The 14,174-nt window shown below is 36.8% G+C and overlaps 2 protein-coding genes across 2 annotated transcripts; one reads left to right on the top strand and one right to left on the bottom strand.

Moving 5' to 3' along the window:
* Window positions 1-824: 824 nt before the first annotated feature.
* orc2 (origin recognition complex, subunit 2) lies at window positions 825-10,182 on the top strand. Its single transcript, XM_030161082.1, has 16 exons — window positions 825-1,003; window positions 1,214-1,285; window positions 1,387-1,545; window positions 3,233-3,319; window positions 3,430-3,519; window positions 3,604-3,635; window positions 3,743-3,800; window positions 3,882-4,192; window positions 4,276-4,385; window positions 6,183-6,315; window positions 6,440-6,536; window positions 7,031-7,177; window positions 7,667-7,838; window positions 8,780-8,841; window positions 9,272-9,390; window positions 9,482-10,182. Exons 2-16 carry the CDS (start codon window positions 1,216-1,218, stop codon window positions 9,563-9,565), a joined length of 1,731 nt encoding a protein of 576 aa, XP_030016942.1. The 5' UTR covers window positions 825-1,003; window positions 1,214-1,215; the 3' UTR covers window positions 9,566-10,182.
* Window positions 9,822-14,029, bottom strand: cfap410 (cilia and flagella associated protein 410). The gene is made up of 7 exons (XM_030161085.1): window positions 13,829-14,029; window positions 13,689-13,707; window positions 13,507-13,553; window positions 12,501-12,730; window positions 10,755-10,905; window positions 10,567-10,666; window positions 9,822-10,483 (listed from the first exon to the last, which is right to left on the bottom strand). The coding sequence occupies exons 1-7, from the start codon at window positions 13,903-13,905 to the stop codon at window positions 10,319-10,321; spliced, it is 789 nt and encodes a 262-aa protein (XP_030016945.1). The 5' UTR covers window positions 13,906-14,029; the 3' UTR covers window positions 9,822-10,318.
* Window positions 14,030-14,174: the final 145 nt, after the last annotated feature.

Genomic DNA, 14,174 nt, shown 5'->3' with positions numbered 1-14,174 from the left:
CTGTTTCCCAGAGCCTCAGATGTCTTTTTTGTTTCACATCCCAAAAATATTCAGTCAGAGGTGGAAAGAAACCAAAACAATTTTAAGAAGCTAGAATCTGAAAATTTTACCTAACCTATTAATTGTTTAAATAGTTGGTTTGGGCATGTTTTGGCATATTTACTTTTGTGTATGTGAAATTTTTCCAAATAAAATGATCAGATTAACAATAAATTCCAAATTACATACAGTATGTCATGTTCAAAATATGTAAGTACATTTTGAGATGTTATAACTATATTTTCATTACATTTAGACATCAGATAGTTTTAAATTTTAGACCAAAAGTCAGAAGAATGCACACAAAGAAAGAATAAGTGTAAAGTGGTTTCAGGATAAGAATGACAAAAGTTACATATTTCTTTAATGTCAAAAAATCTAGATAAAATAGTGCTGGAGGGATATACGTTATGTAAAATCTTGAGATAAATTATTCTAATTTTGTTTGTAATACAGTATTTATATGGTAATGTCTGTGCTTTTGACCACTCAATTTTAGAGGAAGTTGAGCGCCAGATTTTGGGGAGATTTTTCTCTTTTCATACAGTGAATTGCATATATGATTACCTATGAAATGCTGATGTAATCATGATGTAATTATTAACGTCACAATTCATGTTTTCATCATTTAACACATGTAATTCAGTTTTCAGTGATTTCTTAAATTGGAGGAATTTAATGGGCCGAAGCGGAAGACGGCGGTAACGCTGTTTGTCAACTGCGGTTTAAACGAAAATCTAAGAGAAGAAGAAGAACGCACGGCATTATGGGAAACGCTGTTTTTACCAAAAGCGAGTCCCCATTGGCTAGCGTGTGACCTTTGACTTGTCACGTGGTTTAAAAACTTCATGAGGATGGCGCGGAAAGTTGCCGGCTGCAGCACGTCGTGATTCTCATTTTTGTTTTTGTTTTATCTATTTATTTTTTTGTTTATCTGTTTGGTCGACGATAACACCACCACCAGGTATAGGAGACGTTTTAAAACTTTTACAACCGTATTTGAGGTTTTTAACGAGCAGTTATTATGACCACGAACTTATTTTAATGAGGAAACCCCTTCTACTGGGTTTTAAAGTTACATGTTTACATAAGTAGTAGCATGTGTATTGTTTGTATGCTAACAGTAGAGGTTATTTAGCTTGTGTCAAACTACAATATGATGTGTTTCCTTTAGTCATGAGTCTGTTGGAAGTGAAGTTTATCGGTGATGGAGATGTCTTGGACCATATCGTGGACAAACAGGAGGGTATGGAGCACAGATTCATCCCTAATTTGTTGTTTTTCTGTTTTGAGCAGGTGTTTGACCTCTTTTGCCTTACTTTACCGCCCGTCTGTGTGTCTTTAAAGGTGTTCAGAAGAACAGTGGAGGTGTACAAAAGATGGTCACGTTTAAGAGACCGACTGGACGACGAGCCACAATGGATAATGGTGAACATGATGCAGATGAAAATGGTCTCATCGATGAGCAGAATTATGTACAAGCACTGGGAACAGATAATACTGAAGGTACTTGAGGCTGCAGTGATTTGTTTTTGGGGGTCTTCCAAATTTTTAATAAGCAGTGACATGGCTGTGCTGTGACGTAAATGTACAATACTGATACATTTTGTTTTACTTCAGGGCTGTCAAATTTATTTTAGTTCAGTTCCACATTCAGCCCAATTTGATCTCCAGTGGGCCGGACCAGTAAAATAATAACAGTGAAAAAAGTAAAATTATATTATGATCAGGTTTACATCTACAAAGTTTCCTTAAAAATTTGAATAACATGAACAACATGAATTGTCTTAAGAAAAACAAGTGCAATTTTAACAATATTCTGCCTCAGTTTACCAGTTTATCATATACACGTGCATTACAATCACACAAAACATTTAGTAACAGGCAGAATATTTGTAAAATTGCTTTTACTTTTCTTAAGACAGGTCCGTTTGTTCATATTTGTTCAGGTTTTTTGTAAAAGTATAGTTTGGTAATGTAAACATTTTCATGTAATTTTAGTTTTTTACACCAAAAAACACAAAGAGAATTTGAGGTTGTCATTTTTTATAGGTTATTATGAGACTATTTTACTGGTCTGACCCACTTGAGATCTACTTGGACTGTATGTGTCTGTACGTCGAACCTGAATTAAAATGATTTTGACGCCATTGATTGTTAATATCCTCAGTGTAATTTTTGCATTTCACACATTCATCCCGCGGGCCGGATTGGACCCTTTGGCGGGCCGGATTTGGCCCCTGGGCTGCATGTTTGACACCTGTGTTTTACTCATTTTGTTTTGCTGTTATTTAACCAGGTAAGACCCACTGAGATCAAGAGCTCATTTAGAAGGGAGATTTTTCCATGACGTCAGCATACACACCTTTAATAATAAATACAAATTAAAAGATTTCAAACATTAAATTGAAATAATACATATCAAATTATAACACATTCTCTTTAATGTTCAAGGAATGCAAAGTTTGTTTCTACATTTTAATTATCTAACAAAATACTTAAAATAATGTATAAAATAGACACGGTGGTGCTGTGGGTAGCACCTCACAGCAAGAAGGTCTTGGGTTCGATTCTAACCAGGGACCTTTCTGTGTGGAATTTGCATGTTCTCCCCATGTTTGTGGGGGTTCTCTCTGGGTACTCCGGCTTCCTCCCACCATCCAAAGACATGTACTGATAGGTTAATCTAAAATGCCCATAGGTATGAATGTGAGAGTGATTGTTCGTCTCTATGTCAGCCCTGTGATGAACTGGCGAAATGTCCAGGGTGTACCCTGCCTTCGCCCGTAAGTAGCTGGGATAGGCTCCAAGCGACCTAGTGAGGATAAAGCGGGTTCAGAAAAGAATGAATAAATGAATGTATCAAATGTTAAAAAGTAAATGAAATATTCTTTTTTGACTAAAATGTGAATATGGTAAGATTAAACATGTAATGCTCTATAACAGTAAAACTAATGGAAATATTTGTATGAAACATGCTCAGTGTAAATGTTGAGTAGTGTCAAGTTTAAACCATAGCAAGAAAAGACATTTGGTTTGCAGTGAAGTTATTATGGAGCATAATATGACACAGTAGAAATTTTTTCATTGTCATATGATTATATTGTTACATCACACAGTCATATGCTATTGTGTTGGTACTAATGATTGTATGTGGTTTCACCTTGTCTGAATAATAATATTGGTTTCACAGAAGATGAGGAGGGGATGTCCAGAGTGGCTGGATCATCCATTTTCACCTTCCAGAAAAACAAACGTGGCCACAGCATGGCCCATACCGGTGAGAGGTTTCACTAACACAATACAATACAAAACCTTTTTTTCCCCACACATTGTGGTTTTAGTTAAAGTGATTATATAATGCTGTGTCTTTTTTATCTTTAACCTCAGCGAGTGAATTGGCCCGGACTCCTGGAAAGACTGTGAGCTTCAGCAAGACCCCAAACACTGAACCGTCCACTCCAACCAGAACAGGACGAAGTAGGAACAACAACCAAATAAATCTTTATCAGCCTTTACATGTCTGATCTTAATTTAAGTACCTTCTTTTTTCTGTCTTTCTAGGTCAGAGAGGTGAAAGCCAGACACCACAGAGAGTGAGACAGTTTTTTTTTTTTTTTTACATTATAAACATTGTTTCACCTCTTTTGTGGACTTGGCTAGAGTGTCAGTGATGTTAACCTTGTTTTTTTTTCTGTAACAGAGCAAAAAGGTGCAGTTTGTTTCTACAACACCCCACAGGCTCAGGAAGAGAATGACAGGTGAGAATTACGTGTTCTAACAATGTTGTTTTCAAATAGAACGCAGCAGTATTTTAAGAGTGGTGTGTTTTCATTTTTTAGCCCCAAGCCTCCGGTCAGACAGTGATAGTGAGCTGTCACCTTCTGACTCTGAAGCGGAAGAGGAGGATGAAGAGTCAACAGAGCAAGAGCATAAAGTAAAGAAAGAAGATAAGGAGAATGTGAAGGCACCAAGAACACCCAGTAAAAATTTATCAGCTGCTCTCTACAAGACTCCAGCCAAGAAAAGCAAGAGCTCTGAGCCTGTACACCAGCCCAGTATGGTGGAGGAGTATTTCGAGGCTCATGGCAGTTCAAAAGTATTGACATCAGACCGCACCCTCGAGCGATTACACACCCCGAAACTTGACAGGGTCAGTATTTATCAGTTATCTGGTAAAGGTGTGAAGTGAGGTGCTTCATTATTTATTCTAAATTCCTTAATTTGTGTCTGCAGGAAACTTTGATCCGACTTTTAGAGGGAAAACCATCCTGCTACTCGAAAGAAATTCAACAGCTCCACAAAAAGTACTGCAAGCATTTTAACAAGTGGATGCTGCAGTTAAAGTGAGTCTGGTTGCACTTTTATTGTTTTTGATCTAGCATGATCGATAGATTTCTGTGAGCAGGTATAGAAAGACATTGAAGGCATTGAGGATTCTACATTATTTTACATAGTTGTGGAAAAAATTATTAGACCATCAAAAGACATCAAAAACAATGGTTATGCAATCAAATACCAACTCCTGTGTGTATCATGTGACTAAAACAGACAGAAAAGAAAACATGGAATGCCTAAAAGCACTGTTTTTGTCAGTACAACGCCATAGATATTGATGGAAGAACTGAAGTGATTTTGGTTATTATCAAGAAAACCGCTGAAAATGGGTAAATATCAGCTCTGAAATTAAACTCTTATAAGCCATTTTTGTTATCATTATATTTGTCCAAACAAATGTACCTTTAGTTGTACCGGGCATTGAAATGAACAAGAAATTGAAGAAAACAAGGGTGGTCTAATCATTTTTTCTGCGACTGTAGAAGACATCAAATAGAACAAGCCGAGACACTTCCACACCTGATTCATTGTGCCAGGAGTTTTTGACTTTTCTGTTTGATTTGAACCAAAGTTGCAGGAACAAACAGCTGATGTATGGTCCAATCAGAAGAGCTGGTCTCAGTCTAGCTTAAAGTCAACAATAGTTTGTTTCATACACGGTGTGGGAACATGTTTTGGATTGTCAATGCTTTCAGACCAACCACAGAAAGGTTTGCAAAACTTTTGGCATTAAAAGCAGTGGAAGGAGAAGAAAAACAAATGGAAGTTAAAAATGATAAAAACATGACAGCATTCAGGGTGTCCACAAAGGGAGATGTGGTACATGTAGGTAATGATGGCAGGACATGGTGGTCAGTTTAAAACAATGTCCAGCTCTAAAATCTACCTCTGTTGTCAAGTCCTTAAATAACCATATGTAGAATAATCTCTGGTCCAAAATAGGGGATGAGATGGAGGTTATGTGTGATGATCCCATTTGGTGCAGAGTCATACCAAAGAGGACCCGATAGAACAGGCCACAAACCATTTGAACTGATGTGTGATAAATTGTCTGGATGTTTTCTTGTTTTTGTTTTTTTTCCCCAATTCTCTTTTTATTGGTATTTTCTATGGTTCACATATTTATTCACATAGCAATTCACCATTCTCAACCATTCATCTGAAAATTACAGTTGAATCTGTCAGGATGGTTTCATTCTCTCTTGCATTCGCTGGAGGTCAGGAACCTGATCCTGACTTTTATCCTCATTTTGTAAAGCATTGACGTCTATAAATTCTCTGACTGCACAAGGACCTGGTACATAACTTAACTCTTTCGGTGCCAGACAGTTAAGGGGCTAATAAGCCTTAAAAGTGCCACAGAATTTGGCCGTTCTTCAGTATTCCGCGTCGTTTTTATAATCGAAGTCTGAATCGTCATCAGAACTCATTTTCTAGCAGATGGGACTGTTTTGACAGATCGCTGTGTTTACGATATTACTACAAAATGGCCATCTAATTTGCATATGATTTCATTCATAAATTCATTCATAAAATTTCCCAAGCAGAAAACGAAACGCGAGCTCTTCCTTGGTCAAAAACCGCTCGGTAACATCCGACCGATTGCTACTTAGATTCAAAACGCACCGGACGCAGCCGATTCATTATTGATCGTAATTTGCAAGAAGATTTGAAAGAACGTCATCAAAATGTGAGAAAGAAATGGGGGTGGATGGTTTGTTTGTACACAAATATGGCGTGTTCTCCAAAGCCGATCTGATCGGCCCGTGGCACTGAAAGAGTTAACAGTGTGTATTTGTGTTTAGGTTGGGTTTCAGTGTTCTGGTCTACGGATTAGGCAGCAAAAAGGCTCTGTTGGAGGAGTTCCGTGTCTCTCACTTGTCCCAAGAAATCCATCTTGTAGTCAATGGATTCTTCCCTTCAATCACCCTTAAGTCAGTGAGTATAAACCACAGGGCTTGACTCCTCGATCATGAGTAAGACTGTTTTATTTCTTGACACATGTAATATAAATACTGTAGTACTGGAGTAAATGAAACACCTCACTTCTTTTCCACTGCAGATTCTAAATGCCCTGACATGTGAGGTTTTCGATCATCAGGGAAGTTTCCGAACTCCTGCAGATCAGATCCAGTTCATCTCTAAGACCCTTAAAGATAGTGAGTGTGTTGTCTTTCATTGTAATAGAATCCACACCAAGAATAAGTATAACACAAACCACAAATCCACAGCTCATACTCAGATAGTGATGTTAGAAGGTTTTGCTTTTGTTATGTTCAGTGCTTAAAGTGGCAAGAGCTGAAATCATGTAATATAATCATGATATATAAAATCATAGATGACCTGATGCTTTTTCGCACTGCTTTGGAAAGAGAAGTCTCTTTTTCAGCGATTGGTTATTACATCAGTCAGTCACATATTTAACCTGCCTACATCTATAAAAACACCTGTAATTAGACTAAGTCTGTCTCACCGCATAGATTTTCTCCAACCAAAAAACACTAATTGTTTTGTCAGAGCAGTTAAATTACAATTGGCTCAAAGGTAGTGATGACTTTTTTTTTGTCCAGTGACACCAAAATAGTCAAGCACTGCACCTTTACTGTAGTTTCACTTTTGTTTCATGTTTTATTTTGAAATCATGTCCCTACAGGCCCAGATCTCAACGTGTATCTAATTATCCATAATATTGATGGGCCAATGCTGCGAGGAGAGAAGACCCAGTGTGCACTGGGGCAGCTTGCGTCCCTGCCCAACCTGCACTTGGTGGCTTCTATCGATCATATAAACGCACCCCTGGGTGAGTGGTGGTAGGTTGTATCTGTATGATATGAGGAGGAGCTGGGATAGGCATGGATCAGTATTGACAATGTGGCTTTTGATAAACAACTCTTCAACTAAATTTTTTTCTGATTTGCTGCTAAAGACAACAGTTGGACATGTTTTACATATTATCTGTGTTTAACATGCTGTCCCAGCTGAATCCATAACAATTCCTTACATCTATTGTTTTGGGGTTTTTTTTTCAACACACCTTCATCAACCAATATCCTCATTCTTCCCTCCTCCACCATTGAATTAGCCAACCTTTTACCAAACTGACATTGATTTGACATTAATCACTGTCCTGAATACATAAAGACTGGAAGTAAAATGATTTTTCTTCACGTTCATATTTTATTGGTGATGAAAATACATATTATCAGTCAGTGTTGCAGTTTTATTTATATTGAAATGTGTTGTATCAGATGTGTCTGTTTTTAAATGGAGTTTTCCTGTGTAATTCCAGTGTGGGACCAGTTTAAGCAGAGCCAGTTTAACTGGCTGTGGTGGGAGTGTGTGACATTCCAACATTATGCAGAGGAGACATCGTATGAAAACTCTCTCCTGGTGCAGCAGACTGGGGCTCTGGCTCTGTCTTCTCTTACGCATGTGCTGAGAAGTTTGACACCAAATGCCAGGTACCGTACAAATAGAAAGCACACATGTTTCTTCACCCCAGTTGATTCGAACTTGGCTGTTTACACAGATGCGGAATAAAGTGATCCAATAAGGTGTGAGTTTACATGCACCAAAGCATTAAATCACAGTAAACTTTTTTTGACATGGAGAACCTGCTTTTGTTTGCTTTGAAATGTCTAATCTGTTTGAAATATAACAGAAGAAAATGTGAATTCTGGATTTATTCATCTTTTCAGTCTATTTCTAACCAAGATGGTGTTTCGGAAAGCATCTGGTAAAAATATCATGATATATCATCTAAGTTTTGGAAAACATAACAAAGAACATATAGAACAAAACACCATCTTCATAAAATATGAGATACATAGATTGCATTTACATTTACATGTATTTACATTTAGGATCTAGTAGTCTGGGTTTAAACACAACATAAAATGAACCATCAGCTGCAAATATCTGCATGTAAACTATCAATTCTAAGAATTAGTACAGTACACAAAGCATATTACTGCAGTATCCAAGTGCTCATCAGCTCAGTGATATTATGAACCACATGTTTTGAGCCTTTTGACCATCAACATCAGCAATCTTTAAATCATTTAAGGCCTTCAATAGAACAGTTGTATTAGCTACACACCAGTGTAATTTTGCTGCCACCTAATGTTTATCTTACCTGAATGCAGTTGGAATATATGTATTTCTAACAGGAATGATCCTTTAAGTGCTTACATGACTGTTGGTACTAATCTATACCTATTTAACAGATTTTTGAAGGTTTAACCCATTCCTATCGAGCCAAAAGGACAGTTTCTTACACTGGGTTATTGCTTTGATTTTTGTTGGAATATTAGGGTTCATGTAAACACATCTGTCACTGATGACGGTAACTTGTTGTGCACTAATTTCTAAGATGCTTCATGGCTTTCATTTGTATCTACAGAGGAATCTTCAAACTGCTGGTGAAATTTCAGCTGGAGAACAAGGACAATCCTTCATATACAGGTGCTCACACGTTTGTCATTTATCTTTAGTGTGACTCTAATTTTTACCCCTTGGCCAACTTCTGGCCAAAGGGATATTGTAATTGTTTTGTCATCTGTCTGTCCTTTCAATGACATAATCGAATTATCTGAATGCATTGATATATCTGCACCAAATTTATACTGTGGATGCATCTTGGCATGGAGCAGAAGCTATTGAAAATATGTGACCTTGACCTACTTTTTTAAGGTCCAATGGCCTCTTGCAGTTATAATATCTGAGTACTTCCAAATATAAATATGTATGTAATAGGTTTTACACAAAGACCATCTAATCTAAATTATAGGGCAATAACTTTCAACAGAATCTTACACTATATTTGGCCAAGGGGGATTAAAAGTTTGCAGCATGTTATGTTACAATATTGATCTTACTGTTTGTGTTTGTGAAGGACTGTCATTCCAAGACTTCTACCAGCGTTGTCGAGAGGCGTTCTTGGTGAACTCTGACCTCACTCTGAGGACTCAGCTGACTGAGTTCAGAGATCACAAACTCATACGGACACGCAAGGTACCATTTACCATTGTGTTGTCGTAGATGTCATGTATTTCTGCCTTAGACTCCTGTTTCTATTTCTAAATTTGTCGTCATTGTTTTACAGGGTGCAGATGGAGTGGAATATCTGATCGTCCCTGTGGAAGCGAACACATTAGTGGATTTCCTGGAGAACGAGGAGGGTGACTAAGAAGAAGAAGCTGCACACTTTTGTCACATAAACCATGGACCGGCTTTCTCTGTATAGTGTATTTTAGTCACTGAGAAATGGGCAGAATACGTGTGAAAAATATGACCTGACACAGTTTAAATGAATAAATAAATAAATGAAATTAAATAACTGATGAACTGGTTCAGCTGCAAGCTCACTTTCAAACCATTTTGTGGATGAATGTATTTTTTCCCGGCCATCTGTGTAATTAAAATGACCATTCAAAAATAAAGTATTGCAGTTTTTACCTCTTTAATTATAGAAATAGATTAACATGTAGCAAAACATACATTCTGTTGTTCTTACAAGGCAGGGAGGGTTGCACGTACAAAGCTGTTTCCGTAAACTGTTGAGACACTGTAAAAATGAAAACCATGATCTGCAAATAATTTGGACCCTGTATTGAAATATTTTTAACTATAACATGACGAAACTTGAAAAATACATGCTTGTGTTGCTGGTATTGTATTCTAAATAAGCATGTATTTATTGCAAAATTTCTCAGATTCAGCATTTGACTTGTTCATGCACTGTTGTCAAATAAATCAACATAATTGCATTTTCTTGATCATTGCTTTTAGACACAGGGTTGTATTGAAAAAAAAAAAAAAAGCTAACAAAATTAGTTATTTCGCCTCATGAAAAAAGTGGACCACAAAAAGCAGAGGGGTCAGTGAAGTTAAATACAGTGCCATGCATCTATGTTGACCTGAGCGCATGCTGTGAACTGTTTCAGTGTTGGATGTCGGCTGTTTTCTGTGTCTGCAGTGAATCGTTGAGCATTTCCGAGTCCAGTGTGTACATCTGGAGTCTGTTCTGCGTGGCTGTGTGTACAATGCGAAGCTCCTCTTCTTCCAAATCCTTAAGCAGCAGCAGAACTGCATCGAGAGTGTGTGACTGGAAATACAAAGTGGTCTGTCAGGTACTGAGTGCAGATAATAATAAGAAAATTAAGAGGAAACAGTGAAAATACAGGCTACCTTCCTCAAAGATGTTTTAGTTTCTCTGGTCGATGGAGATGACAGTGACGGGAACTTGTCTCTGGAGAGGGGCTTCATCCCCAACTGTTCTCTGATTTTACTACAAACAACATTTAAGAAAGGGTTTGTTTACATTCATCGACACTACTTTGACAGCTAGCGTATTTTCTGCTGGCGTCAAGTCTTACTTTGTCTCTTCCATGTTGTAGTTGAGTGGGTCGTTCTCCGTTTCTGCGTCTGGAAGGCCGTTGGTAGAAAGCTGGTTCTGGATTGAACCTGGGGGTGTGGTGACCTCTTCACCCTCCATGAGAGCTAGTGCAATCTCCTCTTCTGTCACGACTGCACAAACAAAATATCAGATTTAAGGTTCTTTCATCATAAAGGTGTTCTTCTCTACTATCATTTACAACAGCATATGGTGTTGTATTTAATCAAACTGCTCAGTAAGATCAAAACCTCCAGATCCTTTCAGTTAAGTTAAAGTGTTGATTACAAACTGAAAATAAGCCATGACAATATCAAGTATTTGGTACATTACTTACATAAAGCATGTCAACATTATCAGCAAAATGTAATTAAATTAGTTTTAATGTTTCACTAAAGCTTTTGGATTCATATTAGTCATGCATTAATTTCAACTACTTTATATATCATTGAGTAGTTTATAGAGGTCAGCTTACATATTTTTTTAGACTAATATAATAACAGTAGCTTTGAACAGGGAAAAAATAATTGTCTAACATCACCAAATCCTGCTGAAAATGACCTAGTTTTTGACTTTATTAGAAACTACATAACTACTGGACTTAACACTTAAGTTAAAATAATACCAACATGAGTACAGTGATAATATAATAAATGAATCTAAATCACAAAACATGACTTTAACAGGTATAAATTAATAAATCGAGAACTGAACATAAAAATAACCATGAGAAATCTTGATAATTTTATGTGTGATTTTTGCTAATTGTGTCATTATTTTTCCTCTAAAGACAATCCTTCCAGTTGAGAAGTTTCATACTAGCCATTGGAAACTATCAGAATCAATTTCATTGTCAAGCCTATCAATTTCATTGATTTGTAAAATATAGTGACAGTCAATCTGGCTATAGTTGTTTAATCTGCAACTGTGCATAATGTTTTATAGGATGATCATATATTTGAATCATTCAAGAAAGTAACAAATACAGATTTAAAGAATTACTGTAAGAGTATCTATTTGCAAAAACAATGCTCAGTGTCAGCTAGTATTTAGTTGATTGACATTATATTGATGTATAACTGTGAAATATATGACCATTTACAAGTTATGCTAAAAACTACTTTTTGGGAGGTACTGTTAATTGACATGTACATGTATGTTGTTTTTGTTTTGTAATTGTGATGAATGTTTTTTAGTTGTTTGTGTTGTTTTGTTTTGTGTGGGGGTGTTTTTGGTAATTTGTGTACTGCAGTGTAAAGACAATTGTGTTGGGTGTGGACTTCAGGAAGAATAGCGATGGCCTAAGCCAAAGCTAACAGAGATCCAAATAATTTAAAAGAAATGAAAAATGTTTGTTGTGTTACTGTTGTGAGAACACTATCTCTAAAAAAGTTTTTTATGAACTCATGACAATGCATTTTCCGGCAAATCCAAGAGAATTTTTAAGAATTTGTTTAGTTTAAAAAGGAGGAAAGTCCATAAAGGAGCATTTAATTATTCAGTTTATCATAATAATTCCTAAACAGCATATTTTAAAAATATGACTTTTCTCCGGACAGAATTGGTATGAAAAACTGTAAAGTGAAAAGTAACTAGACAAATGCAATGGGGTAAAATGTACAACATTTATTAGACGTATGAAATTGCATAAAACATTCCACTAAACCACAAGAACCTCACATATGAACTTATGCTCCAGCTTCGGTGTAAATGTACAGTACAGGTTTACCTTGGTTGTCCAGCTTCTGAAGTCGAGGCAGGCAGCGGAGAACAGTGAGTCTGTACTGGCCAGGGTCAGTTCCACAACAGGGGTTCTCAGCCAACCAGAGAACTCGGAGTCTGGTCAGTGGACGTAGATGGGAAAGTTCAGACAGAGAGGGAATCATGTTCCTCCTCAGATAGAGCTCACACAGAGACAGACATCCAGCCAGAGGAGAGAGAGATGTGATGCTGTTGACACTAAAGAAAAGGAAGAAAGACCATCCAAATAAGCCTTAGGAGGAGGTAACTGTATCATCGCTGTGTTTGTTTATATATATGGTGTCTACAAGTTCCAGACACTTTAGCTTTATGACCATTTAGCATAATTTCTACCTTAACTGACTGGCTGGATTTTGAACAAACTGTTTTAAGGCTAAGTGGTAAATATGGTGAAGAGCAGTACATATGAGATCCTGGGCAGAGGTAGGTTTAATGTCAGGATATGATTAAAGAGTGAGTGGTGTTAATCTACATTTTACTAAGAGGTAAAATTCAAGTACCATGTAGAGATACACAAAAACGTTTGTCAAACATTGGAGAATCAGTATGTTATTTCACCAACGACAGTGGTGAATAATTATTTGTGTGTTACATAAATGATTGTTTGATAAAAATTTAAATCATTATACTGTGCTCGTTCAAAGATAGTGTGATGAGATTTGTCAAAGCAGATGAGTTAGCCTATTTTCTTACACGTGGAATGAATATTTAATTGTTTCCCTGGCACAAAAGATGGATAAATAGAAACAAAAAGAAAGTAAACATTTCACAATCAGTGGCAGATTCAAAGCTTCTAACATCAGAAATGTGAACTATCAAATTGACTAAAAAAATTAAAACATAGCAAAAGAAATTAGATCATGGACTTCACAAACTGAACTCTAAGAACCTCTGAAGCCTGGCATTAACCAGAAAAGACTCTGCAGACACCCTTAAGTAAAACACTCAGACAGCAAACAGTTAAATAGACAAACCTCAGTGTCAGCACCTCGATGTTGGGCATTTGGGAGAAGATAGAAATCTAAGAAGAGCAAACAGGGACAATTTAAACCTTATTACACATATAAATGTGCACATTTTAAGGCTAAATTACTTTAACGGGACTAATAAAGTGCATTTGAGGACTAATTTCACCAAACATGGTTTGACTACTCACATCAGTCAGGTTGCATCCCCTGCAAAAAATAAAACGTAACATTACAACCAACACGACATACAATGTGAGCAGCTGTCAGTCCAGATCATCAGAAGGTAAAACAAAAAACCATCGTGTTGAGCTAAAAATGAAATCCTTACCAGCAGTTCAGTTTCTTCACGCTTTCCAAGTCGGAGGCCTTAGCCTTGGCCAGAACCAGTTTCCGTGTCAACTTCATGTCATATCACGTAATGAGGATAGAATATTTTCACTTCATAATATCTTCACTAAAATGAGAGGCCGCATCATATCAGGCTACACTGGCAAACATTTCAACTCCGCATCAGCTCAGCAGTCAATGTTGACGTACATTGTACAAGTACGCATGCGCGTATCTACGAAGCGTCCTTAGTAACCGTTACGTTTCTTTTTTAAATAATTTTATTAGGAATAATGAAATAATATTTTAACATTAAGTTTAACAACCAACGAAAATTCAAAGCTTAT

Source organism: Sphaeramia orbicularis, chromosome 17, assembly GCF_902148855.1.
Source record: "Sphaeramia orbicularis chromosome 17, fSphaOr1.1, whole genome shotgun sequence".
Lineage (NCBI taxonomy): Eukaryota > Metazoa > Chordata > Actinopteri > Kurtiformes > Apogonidae > Sphaeramia > Sphaeramia orbicularis.
The sequence above is the reverse complement of the archived record's forward strand: the minus strand, read 5'-3'. Positions and strand labels throughout refer to the sequence as shown.